Raw genomic sequence first — 19063 nt, 5'->3', positions numbered from 1 at the left:
GAGAGGGGCAGGAAAGGTGTTTCCGTAACTGTTTAAAATGTCTCTTTATTTCTCAATACCCAAATCAGTAATGCAAAGTTCATATTCATTGGCAATACATTAAATTTCGTGAAATTCCCCAACTCCAGACTTGCAGGAGGGCTGCAACTACACCCTCCTCCCCCCGCCCCCGCTGTGGGGAAGAGGGGGTGCTGCCCATCCCACCCCCAGAACGAGCCTTCTGGAGCCTGGCTTGACCCAGTCCCTGGCTCTGCCGGGGGAAGACACCACCGCTCACCCTCTTCCATAGCGTTTTTAGAGCGATGAAGTACATCAGCAGCAACGCTGAGCGTGCCAAATACATGTTATTGTACGGACACCCTTCCTGCTCCGCAGGGAACTGCTCCCTGCGCTCGGAAGCGCTTGCTTCTGTTCCCTGCCCAACCGGCAGCATAGAATCCCACGCCAGGACTGGGTCACCGCTCAGATCCTCCTCTGGACGCAGCTACCCCTTCTCGATGAGGGTCAGGAGGTGGCCAAGCGTGGGCAGGATGTGGTCGGGGGGCACCTCCGGCTCTGTGCCCTGCCTGGTGGCCTGCAGCAGAAACCCATGCATGCCCACAGCTCGGGCCGCCCTGTAATCCCGGGTATAGTCGTCCCCCACGTGAGCCGCCAGCTGCGGGGGGACCCCACTGAGACGCAGGGCCTTCTCAAAGATCCTCTTGTCCGGCTTGGCGAAGCCCACCTCCTCGGAGGTGAGGACGAATTCGAAGTGGTGCAGCAGGTTGCACTGGGAGAGGATTTTTTCCAGCCGGTTGTCAAAGTTGGAGACGACCCCCATGCGGAAGCCGCGCTGGCAGCACCGGCTCAGCGTCTCCCCGGCTCCCGGCAGCACCTCCCAGTTACCGGCGCTGCAGTAGTCACGGTAGAGGTTCTCTGCCATCAGCGTTAGGACTCTGTCTTCCTGCACGCCCGAGAGCCTGAAGGTCTGTTTGACAACGTCAACCCACCACTGCTGGGAGCTGAGCCCCCAGCCCTGGCCGTAGTTGGGGAAGCGCCGGCTCTGGGCCCCGTACGCCTCCCGGAATGACCGAGTGAGAGCCTCCGGCTGCACCCGGACCCCGTGTGCCCGGGCCTCGGCCGCGTAGCTCTCCCCCACTGGCAGCCGCAGCCGCAGCAGCGTGTCCTTCACGTCCCACGTCAGTAAGCGGAGCCGGAGCATGGCCTCAGCGCTGCGCAGGGCGAGGGGGGAGCCTGGAGCAAAGGGTGTGGGGAGCCGGGGGCTCTGCTGCGGGCGAGTCAGTGCCCAGCGTGGATCAGAGGGCCGCAGGCCCCTCGCCCGCGTCACACCCTCTGGTGACGGTGGCCCCCCCCCCCGTGGCGGGGCTCAGGCCCCCTCTGGGGTGTGCTGAGATGCGGTGGGGGAGGGAAGGCCCTGCTCCGAGTCCCTGGGGGCGAAGTCTCCCAGGCCGGGGCAGCTGCCCCCACCCCCCCCACCCCCTCCGTGGGAGCGGGGCCCCGCGTGGGGCTGCCGGGGGCAGAGGGGGCTGTACCCACAGCGAATGGGGTGGGTTCACGGGGGGCTGTGCCCGGGGTGGGTATGGGGGGGGGGGCACCCAGGGCTTCGGTGCCTGCACGGGGGGCAGTGGGGGCCGTGCCGGGGGTGGGTGTGCGGGGGTCACCGGGGGCTACACCCGGAGGGGGTCTGGGGTGGGGGTACGGGGGACACCCGTGGGCGAGCGGGGTCCACGCGGGTCACGCAGGCGCGGGGTGTCCCCGGGCCGGGTTCCCGGTGCGGGGGGGAGCGGGGGGGGGGGGGTGGCTGGGCCGGGGGTACGCGCGGTCCCGGGGCCCCCGGGAGGCCCCTTCCCCGCACCCACCTGCGCCGCTCCCCGGAAGCCCCGCCCACAGCCCCCAGAAGTCCCACCCCATCTCCCGGAAGTCCCGCCCTCAGGCCCGCCCCGCCGCCTTCTCCTCCTTCAACCAGCGCAGCAGCTGCGGCGTGAAGTAGGTGATGATGACGTCGGCCCCTGCGGAGAGACGAGAGGCTGGAGCCGACCCGGGGGACACACGCACCGGGCCGGGGTCGGGGTCGGGGTCAGGAGCAGGCCCAGGGGCCGCCCCGCCTCACCTGCGCGCCTGAAGGCCGTCACTGCCTCCATGACGGCCGCCTGCAGGCTGAAGGCCCCGGCCTGGGCCCCGTGCCACAGCATGGCGAACTCCCCCGAGACGTGGTACACGGCCAGCGGGTGTGTGGGGTGCTGAGGGGAGCGGCGGGCAGGGAGGTCAGACACCCCTCCCTCCATCCAGCGTCCCCTCCCCGCACACCCCTGTGCTCCAGTGCCCACCCCCAAGGCCCAAAACCAAGAGTCCCAGCCTCTCCGGTTTGGATATCTGCCCCAAATGCACGCCCCTCCTCGCCCTCCTCTTCCAGCGACACCCTGGGCCCTCATGGCCATGCAGAAAGAGCTTACTCGGGCCTTGACATCCCTCACGACGTCCAGGTAGGGCATCCCCGGCTTCACCATCAGCATGTCTGCTCCCTCGCGCACGTCCCGGTCCTGAGAGGGGAACACACATATAATCCCCAGGATAGAAGAACATTTTCCAGTGAGTCTACGGTTGTCTTTCCCCAGAAGTTTTGACCTGGGGGTTGTTTTTCCCAGGAGGGATGGCGGAAGGGTTTGGTGAGCCCCGAATGCCACAGGAGCCGCTTGGCTGGGCTGCGATGGGGGAGAGCTGACGCTCCCCTCACCAGACAGTGCCTGGGGAAAGCTGGTGGCTGCGTGTCCCTGGACCCAACACCCCAAGCCACAGTGAGGTGCGGGGGCACCAACTCCACAGCTCCCAGTGCACGGTCCTCAGGCCCGCGCTGGGGACCAGCTCTCTGGCAGGCTGATGGGCCTCATGTTTCTCTTGCTTGTGGAGGGGGAAGACCCTTGACCCTTCTGACTCCCAGCACCCCTGGGCTTGCTCTCTCCAAACCCTGCTGCACTGTTAGGGGTGAAGGCTTGTCACCTGGGCACCCCATGAGGGTTTTCCAGTCCCCACAGCCATAAACCCATGACCCTTGGTGCTGCCCCGGGCAGCCCAGCCCCGGCTCACTCACCACAGCGCGCATGGCCAGGCCCCTGGCGCCCAGGGGCAGCTGGTAGCATCGCCTGTCTCCAAAGGCAGGTTTGGATAGTGCAGCATCCCTGGGGACAGGCAAGGCATAGGGCAGGGGATGAGGACCAGCAGAAACATGAGGACAGAGTAGGACAAGTGCCTGAGCCATTGGGGCCAGGAAAAGGGGGGGGGGGTCTCCCAACCCCCCCCAGCACCCCAGGATCACTCTGGGAGGTCCAGCAGGCCCAGGCTGGCCCTGGGAGCCGTGCTTCAATACCCGCTGCCCTCCCCATGCCCAGAGTCTGGGGTAAAACCATGTCAGATGTTTTCCTTTTGTTCTTTTTTGAGGGAGGTCCCTCAGGGATGCCCTGTCGGGGCCAGGCTGTTCTTAGGACGAGGTCTAAGAGCTGACTGAGCTGAGGCTTGTCCCTAAAGCCACCCTTTGGGGCAACACTGGCTCCCATGACTCCCCTCCTCACTGCTCCTGGCAGGTTCCTCCCTGCCTGCCTGGCCACCAGCGCCCAGGACAAGCAGGTGAAGGGGTGGGATGGAGGATCACCCAGGTGATCTTCCCACCAGCCAGCCTCTCCTGGGCAAGGTACATCTGTCTCCCATTTGTGCTGGGAAATAAGAGGAGAGCGCTCCACATTGACCAGTGTGGCCCCAGCTGCCGCCCGGGCTCTGACTGAGCCCCCTTCCCAAGTAACTATCTGGGGACACACCTCCTGGAGCTGTCTGGGGACACTCCCAGCTGAGGGACAGACCCACCTGAAGGGACCATAGAAGCATGAAGCAAACTTGGCGCTGTAGCTCATCACCGAGACCTGCAGAGGAGAGTGGAGCTGTGAGGGCCAGAAGCTCGGTGCTGCTGGGGCACCGGGGCAGTAATGATTCCCTCCCACGGCTGTTTTATACTCTGCCCCACATCCTCCTTCCCCTGCCAGAGGCCTGGCACCTTGTCCCCGTGTCCAGCCAAGGACATTCCCTTCCTGTGTGCACAGGGGCAGGGAAATGCCTGTAGCACGTCCTGGGTGATGTGGGGTTTGCTTCTCCCCCCACTTGCCCAGGTCCTGTTCTGCAGCCTCCCCATGGATGTCACTCCTGCCTTTGGCACGCACAGATCCCGAGCTCACCTTGTTGCCCAAGTCATTGGAGATCAGCGCGTTCTTTATGGCCGCAATGCGCCCATCCATCATATCCGAGGGGGCAATGATGTGGCAGCCTGCAGGGAAGGACCAGAGATGCTTGGAAGTGCCTGAGGCTGTGACTCCGCCTGCAGGAGGAGGTGACCCCAGAGACAGAGAGGACCCAGGTGCCTGCAGCTCTGCTGGAGCCAGCTCGGAGCAAAAGCCTTCCCAGCTGGAGCCAAGCCCAGTTTGCTTTTGGGTCTGCTGAAAGCGAGAGGGGACGAGTCCACGAGTCAGGCTCGGGTACCAACGCCAGGAGACTCCCCACCTGCTTTGGCGTAGGCCAGTGCCACCTCTGCCAGCCGCTGGCAGCTGAGCTCGTTCTGGATGGTGCCATCTTCACGCAGGATGCCTAGGAGACAAACCCGGGGTCAGAATCAGTTGCCTCCATCCCTAGGGTGGCTCGTGCTACAGAGATGCTCACAGCAACAGCGGGGAGTGTATTAAGAGAGCTGGGAGAGAATCAGGAGACCAACGACGCAGCTCTCCAGGACTGGACACAATACATGGGTGCTCCAGGGAAGGGCAGTGATGGGGGACACAGAAAAGCGTTGACAAATTCAGATGGCCAGGGAATGTCTTAACCACCCGTGCCGCCCACCCTTCTGTTCAAAACCAGGTCTCCCAGGCTCAACTGCACCAGCACTGGGGAGCCAAATCGTGGGGCAGGAGCTGGCCAGGCCCCACCAGCACCCAGAGCTCCTCAGCTAAAACCACCAGAAACTCCCGGTGTCGGGAAACTGCCCAAGAGCAGCCCGGCACCCCAGGCCATGCACCCACCGCAGTGCCCGTGGGAGGTGTAAGGGCACAAGCAGACGTCGCAGGCGATGAGCAGCTCTGGGAAGGTGGAGCGGATCTTCTTGATCGCCTGGATGGCAGGCGTGTCCTCCACATCAGCAGCGGAGCCTCTCTCATCCTGTGAGAAGAGAAATATCTCAGCACGCACAGCCGAGGGGCTCCCACCATCTCCTCCCTGGCAGCAGTTCTGCTCCGGTAACATTTTCTGGGCTTTGAGACCCTGTAACGCAGGGTGGTGTGACCACCAACGATGGAAAAGGGCAATATAGTGCCTCTGAGCAGTAAGTGCAGGTCTCGGGGCCACCTGCAAGAGCTCTGGGAGCTTTTTGGGTGTCACTACAGCCTCTCAGCCCCGTCCTGCTCTGCTGAGCGGGGTGCAAGCACACCCAGTGGTCCTGAACTGCTGCTCTTTGATCAGAAGACCCCCCTGGTTCCACACTGCTCTCCCACACCCCTCTGGCTGCCCTCTGCCACCACCACACACACCACCACACACACTGACCTTGTGGACCTTGTTGGGCACCCCGAAGATGAGCACACACTTCAGACCGTCCTCGACGAGGGGACGCAGCATCCCCTCCAGCTTGTTGATGCCGTACCTGAGAGGACAAAGCAAAGGGGGCTGCCAGGCACCCAGACCTGCTCCGTGGGGCGAGCTGGTCTGTGACCTGGGTGCTGTTCTGTGAGCAATCCAGCATCCTCACCAAGCAGCTGCTGCTGATGTTGCCTGAACGCTGGGAGGAAAAATCCAGGACCTTATCTGGGGCTACATGAGCATTGTCTGCTCAGCATGGACACTCTCTGCTCTGAAAGGAGGAGCGTGCCCTGCCCTGGGATCCCTTATCTCAGCTTCCCCATTGCAGATCCATCCCACCTCCCCAAGTGACCATCCCCCTGGGGCCTCTCTGACCTCAGTGCTGCTAACGTGGCAGCAGACGCAGACAGGACCTTGCCAGTCCAGCAGGATCTAATGCAGGACCAGAGCCTGTGTCCTTGCACAGGTTTTCTAGCTGCTTCTGGAAGCACTCGCTTCCAACTTCCCTGCGTGACCTGCTCACATATTGAGCGAGTGCTCTGGGACATCACAAGACCCTGGCACTATTCCTACCAGCACTGGTACTTTCCCAGCATCTCCAGTATGATTCCCTCCATTTCCACGGTGGATGAATGCTCCCGCCCTGCCTGATGCTGGGGGATCCCCAAAGCGGGGACCACAGAGGTTGGCAGCATCACCCCTGGCCCACGCTCAGCTCAGGCCACGCATCAATGTTGCTCGGGTCCAGGGCACGGCAGCGACCGGCACGCAGCTCCGTGGGGCTGGCTTCTTACCTGGCTTGTTCAGGGAGGCTGGGGATCTGCTCCACTGCATCAGGGCTGTCACTGCAGGAGGTGGACAAGGACAGAGATGAGAGGACTTGGCATGAGAAGGAAGCCCATACCCCAGGCTTGTCCACAGGGAATCTTCTGGGAAGTTGGAACCTATCTAAGAGCTCAGGGAGCACCTACGCCAGTCAACCTGAGCTTGGTCCATCCCTAACTGAGAGAGCCAGGGCGCACTCACGTGACAAAAATGGGGTAGATGAGGTTGGAGGCATCAAAGGTGGTCGCTGTACACTGCCAGGAACGAAGCACCGGGTGGAAGTAGCCGCTGTGAAGAATGGAGTCTGCCTGCATCTTGGGTCTTCTCTAGGAGGCTGTGGAAGGAGACTCTGAAACACCAGAAGAAACCGGTGGGCTAGTTAGCGGTGTCCTGGTAAGCCATGTCTATCGGTGCCTGCGAGGAGGGGGCTGAGATCCTGACAGCCAGTGCAGGACTGTCCCTGTCCCGCTCCGGGCACACCGGGGAGCCTGAGCTGCAGCCTGGGCAGCTTCAGCCCCGCTCTGCCCTGCACCAACTGGGGGGTGCAGGACCCTGCATCAGCAGTCGCAGCAGAGCAATTCCCATAAACGGGGATGGTGCTTACTCCTCCTTACAAAACCCCCCAATTCTGGGTGTGAAACCACCAATTTACAGCCACCCCCGTCCTCCCGCAGCAGAACCCCATTTGTGTGGGTTGACACTACCCCTGTCCTCAGGCTCCATCTGTTTTAGCTCAGGTAACTGTGCCAGGCAGTTTTCTGATGATTGCTTAATGCATTTTACTTTTGCTTAACGCTGTCTAATTGCGCAGTACAGCTTTTCTGTACAGCGTAGTCGAAAGCTGCTCTGCGTAGCACGAATTATTTGTGGCCACAGTGTAAGGGTGCAGCTGAGGAAGAGCGCAGGCACTAAATGGATCATCCTGAAGGTACCAGGGCTGTGAACCCCATGGGCACACACCTCCGGTGGCCACTTACTGCTGGATAAAGAAAACTTGGGAGTTCATAGAATCATGGAATAGCTTAGGTTGGAAGGGACCTTAAAGATCATTGAGTCCCACCCCCTGCCCTGGGCAGGGACACGTCCCACCAGACCAGGTTGCTCCAGGCCCCCTCCAACCTGGCCTTGAACCCCTCCAGGGATGGGGCAGCCACAGCTTCTCTGGGCAACCTGGGCCAGGGTCTCACCACCCTCACAGCAAAGAATTTCTTCCTAATTGGGACCAATTTCTTCCTAGTCGGGCAAAACAGATTTCAGGGGTAACAAAGAGCAATTACTCAGTGCACATAAATCAGGTGTTAGCTATGTTATTGCTCCAGCTTTTTCTGTAGCATTATTTTCTTCTTATGTAACAGTGAGATCTAGCAATACTTCTGCGATTACACCATTAACATTTAAATTTCCACTTGCCCTAAATTCTCACCAACGTGTGGTTGGTGGGAGCGGGACGGAAGGGGTCGGGGGAAGGTGGCTGCCGCAGGACGAGGCATTTGGCTGCCGCACAGAAGAGAGAAGCTGTTACGGCCGGGATGCCCCAGGAGCCACAGCCTGAACAATGAACTGTTTGTACAGAGCAGCTTCAAGGACTTCTGCTGGTGGCACACACGGGGCTGCATCCCATGAATACCCCGCAGAGAGGAGCTGGGGGTGCCCTAGAAAAAACAGGAAAGCCCCTCCTGGGCACCACAGATATTTTTTTGAGAGCTGGAACCGGAGAGAAGAGGCCAGGAGAAGAGCTGGAGATGGGCTTCCTAAAGAGCAAGTGGGATTCCTCCGCTGGCATCCCTGGGCAGGGCATCCCACGAGAGACAGAGCGGACATAAGGATGGGACCCATCTCGGGGGGGGAACCCCATGGTCCCCAGTCCCATCCCAGGAGGGATTTCCCAGGAATAAACCTCACTTCCCCAGGAATAAACCTTGCTTCCCCGGCTCCCCCCGGAGCGCAGACCCAGCCCACACAGCACCCCAGGATGCAGGGCAGGGGAGGAAGTTTTACAGCATCACTTGTGACAGCAGTCAGCAACGGAGCTGGGCAGGAGACGCCCCCATTCTTCTGGAAAACCTTGAATTTGAGGCGTTCACCTATTTTACATGCTCAAGATCCTTCAGATGTTCTAATGCTGAGCCAAGTTCTCAGTCTGTATCAAGCCATCCCAGTGAAAGGGGCACTTGTAATACAGGAGCATCGCGTTCAGTCCAGGAGTCTTGCATTCCCAGCAGTTACCTCTGCTTGGGGATGGGGAAAATGGCACCTTTCAGGTTCTTACAAGCTTACATGTATAAAAACACTGTATAAAAAAATCAGACGGTGCTTGCGGGGGATGCAGACCAGCTGACGGGCACACTGGCAGTGTCACGGCGTCACTTGGCAAGTCATTTTTAGCCCTGGAAAGCTGCCGCTCCAGTCCTTACTCGCAGGGAAGGGGACAGCCCTCGGGTGAACTGGAGTCGGCAGCCCCAGCACAGCGGCTGGGCTCTGGACTGGGCTCCAGTGGGTTCTGGGCTGGGCTCCAGACTGGGCTCCAGTGGGCTCCAGACTGGGCTCCGGGCAGGCAGTGATCAGGAACAAAGGGCTCAGTGAACAAAACCCATCTCGAGAATCCGAAAAATGTGTTAAACGGTTAATCCCAGAGGAGGAAGGGGAGGGGGGACAGGATGGGACCAGAGGCACCTGATGCTGTATGGGACAGATAGAGGCCACAGCTCCAGAGACTGCCCTCTCCGGGGGACGAGGAGCTGGCACCCGGTGGAGTTGCAGAGCGGAGATAACGGCCAGGATGGGTGGGCCCCGGCACAGCACCCGTCTGCGAGGCCAGGGCAGCCGGGGCCTCCTTACAAGCCCCATCTGTGGGAGAAGCTGCCGCACGCCCAGGGCCACGGGCTCCCCCAGCCCACGCAGGGCACCCGGTGGGACCAGGACACCGGGGTGTCACGGCCGCAGAGCCACCCCGCGCCCCACGGCTGCCCGACGGCAGGGATGCAGAGCAAGGACAGCGAGTGCCGCGATAAGGGGACATTGGACCACATAAGTTACACCCTAAAAGGGGGCTGTTCCCCCCAAGACCCCCTTCGGGCTCCCAGCAGAGCACACACACCTCGTTCTCCAACATTAAAGGCCCAAATCTCTATTTTTGAATCAATTTGCTTCCCGCACACCAAAGCATCAGTGAGAAGGAGTTTCACAGCAGCCCCGCAGCTCCCTCCTGAGCGAAGGGCTCCGCAGCAGAAGCTTCCACCTTCGCTCCCTCACGCCGGGACTGCTCCAGGACCCCCCCTAAACCTGCAGCACCCCAACCCGCACCTTTGCCCAGCCCGCGCTGGCCGTGGTGACCCCCGGGGACCTCGCTGCCTTGGAAGAGAGGGAAGTGAGGGTGACAGGAGAGACCCCTGCACACCCTGCCCTCCCTTCCCTTGGCACCAGCACGAAGGAACCAAACTCAGTGGAGGGGAAGAGGCCAGACCCGAGGCAGGCCAGGGGGGAGCTCCAAGCCCCCGACGGCACTGCCCAGCTCCCGGTGGGTGCCGAGACCCGGGGAACCCGCTTCCCAGCACCGAAACGGTCCGCGAGTGTTTACCTGAAGGAGACACGCAAGCTCCCGAAAATCCCAGGTGGGAGCGGGGATGGATTGGAGCGAATGAGGAAAGCGAGGAGCTCCCCGGGAAGACAACGGAGCTGCGGGGTAATTAACAGTCATTAACAAAGGTCAAGATGTTAGAGCCGATTTCATCTTGTAGGTGGGATCTGGAAATGGGGGTGCACCGGGGGGGGGGGGGGGGGGGGGGGGACACGACACACCGTAGACCCCAGGGTGAGGGGGGGGGGGTGCTCAGGGCCGGTGTCAGCCTGCTGGGTGCCCTCCCCACGGTAACCGCCGGTCACCGAGCAAAACCCGCGCGTTACCGAGGGCTGCCCTTGCCGCCCGCAGCCGAGCCTACGGCACCGGGACCGGGACCGGGCCCTGCCCCTGCAACCGTCCCCATCTCCGGCCTCCGGGCAGCCCTACAAGAGGCCGGGGTCGGGGACCGGGGACCGGAGCCGGGGCGACCGCCCCGGCTCCGGTCCCCCGGTCCCCGACCCCGGCCCCGGCACTCACCGATCGCCGCGTCCCGCTCCCTCCGTGGAACTCTGCCCCGGGAGCCCTTGTGATTTGCATATCCCCGCCCACTGATTAGCATGGACACGGCCCCGCCCACGCCCCCCCCCCCCAGCCGCGGGGTGGAGGCGGGAAATCTCGCGCGGCGGAGCGCGGGAAAGTACGGGAGGCGGCGCGGTGCGGCGCGGGTGGGGGGGGGAAGAGTGTATTGCGGGGGGGGGGAAGCAGGGGTTTGGGGGGATAGGGGGCTAGAGAAGGGGTTTGGGGTGCTGGGGGAGCATCCGGGGGGTTTTTGGGGTGCTGCAGTGGGACCTGGAGCCAGGTTTTAGGGTGCTGGTGGGCCATGCGGGGGGGTTTGGGGATGCTGGGTGGGCCTGGAGCCAGGTTTTGGGGTGCCGGTGGGCCATGTGAATGGGTTTTGGGGTGCTGGTTGGCCATGCAGACGAGTTTTTGGGGTGCTGGTGGGTCATGCGGGCAGGTGTTGGGGTGCTGGCGGGGCCTGGAACCAGATTTTGGGGTGCTGGGGGCCCATGCAGGCAGGTTTTGGGGTGCTGGGGGGGCTAGAGCCAGGTTTTGGGGTGCTTTGGGGCCATGCAGGTGGGTGTTGGGGTGCTGGTGGGCCATGCGGGGGGGTTTTGGGGTGCTGGGGGGGCCTGGAACCAGGTTTTGGGGTGCTGGTGGGTCATGCAGGTGGATGTTGGGGTGCTGGCAGGGCCTGGAGACAGATTTTGGGGTGCCGGGGGCCCATGCAGGTGGGTTTTGGGGAGCTGGGGGGGGCTAGAGCCAGGTTTTGGGGTGCTGAGGGGCATGGGACAGGGCTTTGGGGTGCTTTGGGGCCATGGAGATGGGTTTTGGGGTGCTGCAGGGGGACCCGGAGGCAGGTTTTGGGGTACTGGGGGGGCTTGAGGTGCTGTAGGGCCATGCAGCCGGGTTTTGGGGTGCTGTGAGGCCACACAGAAGGGGTTTGGTGTGCTGTGGGGACATGGAACAGGGCTTTGGGGCACTGGGGGGGGCCTGGAGCAGGAATTTGGGGTGTTGCGGGGCCACACAGAAGGGGGTTGGGGTGCTGTGGGGGCATGGAGCTAGGCTTCGGATTGCTGGAGGGGCCTGGAGCAGGGTTTTGGGGTGCTGAGGGGTATGGAACAGGGATTTGGGGTGCTGTGGGGGGCATGGGTCAGGGCTTGGGGTGCTGCAGGCATCTGGAACATGGCTTTGGGGTGCTGTGGGGCCATGCAGATGGGTTTTGGGGTGCTGCAGGGGAACCCGGAGGCAGGTTTTGGGGTACTGGGGGGGGGCTTGAAGCCATGTGGCCAGGTTTTGGGGTGCTGTGAGGGCCTGGAGCAGGGCTGGGGGTGCTGCGGGGGCCTGCCAGGTGGAGGGGGGCTGGCGCCATGCTGCAGGCTTGGTAGGACACGCTGTTTTCTCCATCGCATCAGAGCAAGGGAGAGCATAGAATGTTTTAGGTTGGAAAAGGCCTTTTAAGATCATCGAGTCCAACCATAAGAGTACCAACACTTGCAGTATGCACGAGAGGCTCGCATCAGGCTCATTAGTCTTCAGAAAGATCAAATAATAAGGCATCTTTCCCCAAAAAGGGGTTTATTAGATACTTTCTCCTCCTGCTCTGCAGCTCCCACGCAGTAACGCCCTTCCCTTCACCCGGAGCAAGGATGAGCTGAATCTCTTCCCCCAGGGATACAGACACCAGCACCAGAACCCCACTGCTCCCGTAACTGGAAATGTCGTTCTTTCCAGTCTCCTCGCTCCCCTCGCTCCAGGCTGGGTGGCAGCAGCCTCCATCCTCCCTTCGCTGCCGGCTGCTCCGCAAGGAATTTTACAGCAGGTTTGCCTCTGCCGTGGCTGCCCCCACCACCAGCTGGGTTTATTACTGACAGAAATAAGAGACTCCATTTCTGTAAAAAAAAAATTTAGCTTTTATTTAGACATTGTTCCCTTCCAGAATACGCACCCCAGGTATGGACTAGAAGAGGAAAAGAAGCAAAAAAAAAATAGAGGAAAAAAAGCTATACGGCAGGACTTTTTTGTTATTGGGAGATCTTGGGAAGACATCGTCAACTCCAAGTCTTCTCATCACACACCAGTAGAAACTAGAGGTCAGAAATTTTTTTTTTGATTCAGTTCTTTTCAGGAGCTGGGCCCGTGTGTGTGAAAAGCCATCGTGCCATAAAAGTGAAGGCAGGGAACTCCCGGGAACAGCTCTGCATCAAGTTCTTGGAGAAAAGGACACACAATTCCTCCCAAGTGCTATTTTAAAACTGCACATCAGCAAAACTCGTGGGTTTTACTTAAACATACCTAAAACTTGCCTCAAGTTTCCTTCACCAGACCTTGGTTAAGTTCAAATACTGGGTTTGAGAGTCTTCAAAAAGATCAGCCAAATAACAGAGCATTTTTCCCCCAAAAAAAGAGCTTATTCCAATAGGTAACTTTCTCAGAGAAGAGAAAGGAAAGGCATCAAAACTAACAATTCAAGTATAAAAGAACAAACCTATATGAGTACTAGGAATGCAAACGGCTTGTTTCAACCCATCTTTCTTAAGGAGATATTTTAAAAACCAGAGGCCGGGGGCTGCCCTTCCTGGGTAGGAACGTCCCATCTTCGCTGCTCTCTGGGAGCCTGTCCCACCGGGAGGCAGCCCACCCTCTGGAACGACTGCGGGAGGCTCAAGAGAGACCTTTGCAATTAGTCCATTCCAGTTGGGAAAAAAAACCACAAAACCCCAAACCACACCAAAAACCACACCAAAATCCAGCACTCTGTGGGAACGGAGCCGAGAGCATCCCACCCACCGGTGCCCACTGCTGAGCTGCAACAAACCTACTGCCTGATACAGCTGCCTGTTTTCATCCTGATACACATTTTTGCCATTAAATTTGCTTCAGATTTTCAACACAATTCCTCTTGGCCTCCCAGGGCTTTAAAAAGACACAAACCAAGCACTTTTGGTATTTAGTTTACATCATAAGTGCTGCGGTTTTTTGATTTCGGTTGATGTGGGGGAGGAAATCAGGCGAGCGGACACCGATCCCTGTACAGTCACACCGTATCGCTGCGACCGGTACCTGTCACAGTGACAGCAGGAAGAGAAGGCACAGGCAGAATGCAAGAAAATGAAGGAAAAAAACCCCAAGTAACTTGGATAAAAAACTTAAATGTTCGGGCTTCCAAGCCTCCTGACATCATCTTGTAGATTCTAAACCCCAAAGGGTTAATGATCTATTTGATTCAGCCCCTGACTCAGTTTAAGGAGCTTATTCAACAGTCTCTCAAGTTGTTCTGGCCAGTTCTGTACCGAGCATCTGACATGTCTTTTTTTCCTTGATTTCAGAGCCAACCAGCATAAAAAGCCCAGTCCCATCCAGTCCCGTTCCGAACCTGGGGAGGAGCAGTCCTTCCTCCAGAAAAGCTTTAGCAAAAGTCCGTTATGTACAAAATAAAGCCAAAAAGGGGCTGCCCCAGCAGAACCGTACAAAGCTCCACTGGAAACAATAGGGGACAGAGTCAGGTTGATTTACAGCTTTTATATCCCTCTGAACAAACCCCAGCCCCTGCCCACGCCTCATCAGCAAGCTCAGTTGTCCACCTCCTCCTCATCATTTTGCTCTTCTTCCTCCATCCTTTCGTCATCGTCATCATTCTCTTCCTCTCGGCTCTTATCTTGCTCCTCCGAGTCTGCCTTCTTGTCTTTATCTTTCCTCGCTTCTTTCTTTCCTTTCTGCTCACGCCTGTAAACTAAAGAAGGAAAAGAGAGAACACTGAACAAATTGCCAGCCAGCGTTTCCCCGGCATGACCAGTGCAGCAGCTGAAGCCCAACGTCCACTTGCTCTCCAGGATGACAAGGGGAGCAGGGAACTCGTAGCAGCAACTCACCCAATTATTTGAGCTGTGCTGACCAGCTCCATAGGAAATCGGGTTAAGTTTCAGCAGAAAAATGCTGAAAAGGACGCAGGAGTTCACATTTACAGGCAGCACCTAAGACTTTCCTTAGATAAACATAATAGGGGAGTGACACCAGATGAGACTTTCTCAATCCTCATCAGTTGTGAAATAATGTTATCCCAGTCCTGTTAAGATGCACATTATTTATTCCCCAGGCAAACCGCAGTGTAGGATGCTGGGCAAAGAGAAGAGAAACAAGACAGGCAAGTAAGTTGCTTGTCCAGCGTTCGAGGAAAACAGGACTCGGTGCTGCTTAGACTCCCTCGACACGAACGGAGGACGATACCTTCCAGGGATTCTTTCAAAGGGGCTACAAATCGCTGAAACTCCATTTCCTCCATGGCAGAGAGAACATCGCCAGCGTTCAGCGTTTTCCTCTTCCCCTTCATCGCAAAGTTATTTGCACTAGTCAAAAACGAGAAGGCAAATAGAGTTAGTTGGTACTGTCATCAATTTACTCTTATTAGAGTCACAAGCAACTTCAAAGAAAAAAAAAAAAAGCCATCTTCTAAACACTCGAAGGGTTTTTAATTACTTAGTAATAGTAGTTTAAGATACTGTCTCCTTTACATTGGCTGTTTGTACTTTCATCGAGCTGCATCGCTCTCCCACTGCGTTAGTCTTCTGCTCACACAGACCTTTTCTACAACCGGGGGAAGGAGAAAGTCTGAATGCTGGCTGGAAGGTGACAGTTCCACAAAGCTGTGTGAGCGCTGACCACACAGCACATTCTGAGCCACCCAAGGGTGTTACTGTGTCCCCTGTGACCAGCTCCAAGGCTGACGAGGTTGGCTCACGCTTGCCCTAGTCATGTGGCAAGTAGCTTGGAGAGTGAGCACATGGCTCTTGATTTGCCAGGAAAAGCCACACAGCCATACCCTAAGGCTAATGGCAGTTTAGGACCCCTCTTGTCCCTGGTGGGGTTGGGACATCTCTGTGTACGGAGCCAAGCTGCCTTCCCCACGGGCTGTTAAGGACCATCCAAACCCAACTGCCGCAGTCTGGGCTGCACTAAATCACAGAATGCTATGGGGTTGGAAGGGACCTCTGGAGATCATCCAGTCCAACCCCCTGCCAGAGCAGGGTCACCCAGAGCAGGTCCCACAGGAACGTATCCAGGTGGGGTTTGAATGTCTCCAGAGAAGGAGACTCCACCACCTCCCTGGGCAGCCTCTTCCAGGGCTCTGCCACCCTCAAAGTGAAAAAGTTCCTCCTCATGTTTAGATGGAACTTTTTATATTCAAGTTTGTGCCCGTTCCCTCTTGTCCTGTCACTGGGCACCACTGAAAAAAGCCTGGCCCCATCCTCCTGACACCCACCCTTCAAGTCTTTATAGGCGTTGATCAGATCCCCCCTCAGTCTTCTCTTCTCCAGACTAAAAAGACCCAAGTCCCTCAGCCTTTCCTCAGCAGAGAGATGCTCCAGGCCCCTCATCATCTTTGTACCCCTCTGCTGTACCCTCCCCAGCAGTTCCCTGTCCTTCTTGAACTGGGGAGCCCAGAACTGGACCCAGTGCTCCAGATGGGGCCTCACCAGGGCAGAGCAGAGGGGGAGGACGACCTCCCTCGACCTGCTGGTCACACTCTTCCTGATGCACCCCAGGATGCCATTGGCCTTCTTGGCCACAAGGGCACATTGCTGGCTCATGGGCATCCTGTTGTCCACCAGAACTCCTAGGTCTTTCTCCTCAGAGCTGCTCTCCAGCAGGTCACCCCCAACCTGTACTGGTGCAGGGGGTTATTTCTCCCCAGGTAAAGATTGGTTTATTTATATAAACAGATAATGCCGAAACAAACACTGGGAGAAAACCTCCAGGAGAGCCAGCAGAGCGGTGAATTATAAACCAACTGCACCTGTTACTTGATGCAATAAGTTCTTACCATGATGTTGCATAAAGCACAAACACACTTGCCGCTCGAGATATTGCGCTCCGAGCTTCTTTGGAAATATTGACTCCATCAGGAAGCTGAAAAACAAATTTAACTTTAATCAGCAGTTGCTATAAATGGCTTAAACTTACATAATTCACATGTCAGTTCCGTCAGGGCATTCAGAGGGCTCAGCACAACTGGAAACTAATCTCAGATGCTGTCAAAAAAACTCTGATGCCAGCTGAAAGCCAACCACGATTTCACCGTGTTCTCTCAAACGCAGTAAGCTACACAGGAGCAAAGTCACTCCGTCATTGGTGGTGGGTCTGGCCACCACCACCTCCGGGGAGAGTCATCCAATGACTACCAAATCTCTGCCGTGGACCACCCACCCTGCCATACCAGTGTGAGGGTAATGGCTGGACTTAATGATCTTAAAAGTCCCTTCCAACGTGAACAATTCTACCCAGATCCATTCAATGGCATCTCATGGCTTCAGACCAAACATATCATTAAATTAGTGCTTGGTAATTACACTAGATTTGCAGCTAGACCAGGCATCGCTTCTGCTCTGGTTTGGGGAGCGGGCTCAGGAAGCCCCCCTGCCTTTGGACTGTCCTTTGAGCACTCATGGCTGGGGGGGGGGCGTTGCAGCCCGGACCGTCCCTGCGGGCCCCGGGAGGGCCCCGGCTCCTCGGGGACAGCACAGCGGCACCGTCGCCTCCGCCCGGGGAGGGGCCTCCGGGGCCCCGGCCGCGTTTGGGGCCGCAGAACCGCGGGACGGCAAAGTCCCCGGGAACTGCCGGGGGAGGGGGCGCCCGGGAAGCGCGTGCCCGGGGAGGGGATGCCGGTCGCTGCCCCCCCGCCGCCGCCGCCGCCGGGACCGGCACCCACCGCCTCCTTGATAATGCGGGTGATGACGGCGTTGGGCAGGTTCAGGTCCTCCGGTCTCTCCGCCATCCTGGGGCCTCCTGCAAGGCAAAGGGGGCGTCACCGGGGGCGACAGGGGACTGGGGGAGCACGCACACGCGCACGCACCCCCACACACCCCACCCCACCCCGCCCCACACCACACACACCACCCACCCACCGACCGACCGACCGACCGACCGACAGACCGATCGGTCCGGTCCGGTCCGGTCCGGTCCGGTCCGGTCCCGTCCCGTCCCGTCCCGTCCCGTCCCGTCCCTACCTCCCCCGCAGCGGCCGCCGCGGAGCGCGCGCTCAGCCGCTGCCCTCTCACCTCTGACCCCTCCCGGCGTGCACCGCGCCCCTTCCCGGCAGGCCCCGCGGCCGCCGTTGCCTGGAGACGGCACGGCGGCGGGGCGGGAGAGCGAGGCCAGGCCCGGGCTGTGGCGGGGAGGGTTTAGGGGGGGACCGGGGTATGTACTGGGAGTGGGTGTAGGCTGGGGTGACCCGGGAGCGAGCGGAGGGTGAGGGGTGTCGGGCTGGAGGTGGGAGCGGAGGGCGAGGGGCAGGGGAAGGTGATGGCAGCCCCGGGGACAGGGGGTCGCTGCCCCTGGGGGCAGGCGCTTTGCCCCCTCAATGGTTTCTGGCTTCTCCCCGCGGTGCTGCCTGAGGGCACGCAGTGTGTGTGCCTTCAGCTAAGTCGTGGCTGCTCTGCAGACCCTGCCACATGCCAGGCCCAAACAGCTGTAATTTCACAACACTTTATCCCTATTGATAACCTGACAAGGTGATTGAAGTGAAGAAGGGGTTAGATTAACCTGGAACTGTGTAAGGGTGATACTTGAAATTGAGAATAGTGATTGACAACGTAGCTCTTTTCCACAGAAAGTGTGTATTTTCCAGTAGCAAAGGCAGTATTATTATGGGAGGGGATTCTGCCCCTCTGCTCTGGGGAGACCCCCCTGCAGTGCTGTCTCCAGCTCTGGGGCCACCAACAGCAGAAGGACACAGACCTGTTGGAGCGGGGCCAGAGGAGGCCACGGAGATGGTGGGAGGGCTGGAGCCCCTCTGCTGTGCGGACAGGCTGAGAGAGTTGGGGGGGTTCAGCCTGGAGAAGAGAAGGCTCCGGGGAGACCTTAGAGCCCCTTCCAGTCCCTAAAGGGGCTCCCAGAGAGATGGGGAGGGACTCTTGATCAGGGAGGGGAGCCACAGGATGAGGGGGAAGGGTTTGACACTGAAAGAGGGGAGATTGAGCTGAGATGTGGGGAAGAACTTCTTTGCTGTGAGGGTGGTGAGAGCCTGGCCCAAGTTGCCCAGAGAAGCTGTGGCTGCCCCATCCCTGGAGGGGTTCAAGGCCAGGTTGGACGGGGCTTGGAGCAACCCTGGGAGGTGTCCCTGCCCAGGGCAGGGGGTGGCACTGGATGGTCTTCAAAGGTCCTTTCAGTCCAAACCATTCTATGACTCTATGGTTATTGTAATGGGGATAGTTATAGATATTTGTGAGACAAGCTTATATGTAAAGGTGATGCTATCAGACACACCAGTATGCTGGGGATAGCGTACACCATTCCGAGTACACAAAGGTCAGACCTGAAGAAAGGCGTGTGTGTGTGAGGGCTTGATGACTTTTCCAGTTATAGTGATTGGATTAATAAAACCCATCGCTGCCTGTACAAATCATGTCTCTTGAGTCTCATTTTTAGCTCCTTTTAATGAATTCTGTTGTTAACTCTATGGTCACTTTATGGCTCTCGGAGTGGAGATGCTGCAGTGGGTGTTGTGTTGCTTTTTAA

General features: G+C 58.6%; 3 protein-coding genes across 3 annotated transcripts; all 3 read right to left on the bottom strand.

Moving 5' to 3' along the window:
• Window positions 1-29: 29 nt before the first annotated feature.
• Window positions 30-1201, bottom strand: HDHD3 (haloacid dehalogenase like hydrolase domain containing 3). The gene has a single exon (XM_074161266.1). It carries the CDS (start codon window positions 1199-1201, stop codon window positions 485-487), a length of 717 nt encoding a protein of 238 aa, XP_074017367.1. The 3' UTR covers window positions 30-484.
• Window positions 1202-1929: 728 nt separating this feature from the next.
• Window positions 1930-6746, bottom strand: ALAD (aminolevulinate dehydratase). Its single transcript, XM_074161207.1, has 11 exons — window positions 6634-6746; window positions 6402-6452; window positions 5575-5671; window positions 5055-5190; window positions 4543-4626; window positions 4221-4309; window positions 3856-3911; window positions 3089-3176; window positions 2454-2540; window positions 2111-2240; window positions 1930-2009 (listed from the first exon to the last, which is right to left on the bottom strand). Exons 1-11 carry the CDS (start codon window positions 6744-6746, stop codon window positions 1930-1932), a joined length of 1011 nt encoding a protein of 336 aa, XP_074017308.1.
• Window positions 6747-12441: 5695 nt separating this feature from the next.
• Window positions 12442-17610, bottom strand: POLE3 (DNA polymerase epsilon 3, accessory subunit). Its single transcript, XM_074161193.1, has 5 exons — window positions 17554-17610; window positions 17256-17332; window positions 16371-16456; window positions 14777-14895; window positions 12442-14282 (listed from the first exon to the last, which is right to left on the bottom strand). The coding sequence occupies exons 2-5, from the start codon at window positions 17319-17321 to the stop codon at window positions 14122-14124; spliced, it is 432 nt and encodes a 143-aa protein (XP_074017294.1). The 5' UTR covers window positions 17322-17332; window positions 17554-17610; the 3' UTR covers window positions 12442-14121.
• Between the last annotated feature and the right edge of the window lie 1453 nt (window positions 17611-19063).

Source organism: Numenius arquata, chromosome 19 (genome assembly GCF_964106895.1).
Source record: "Numenius arquata chromosome 19, bNumArq3.hap1.1, whole genome shotgun sequence".
In the NCBI taxonomy this organism is placed as follows: domain Eukaryota; kingdom Metazoa; phylum Chordata; class Aves; order Charadriiformes; family Scolopacidae; genus Numenius; species Numenius arquata.
Note: the sequence above shows the minus strand (reverse complement) of the source record. Positions and strands in the feature narration are given on the sequence as shown.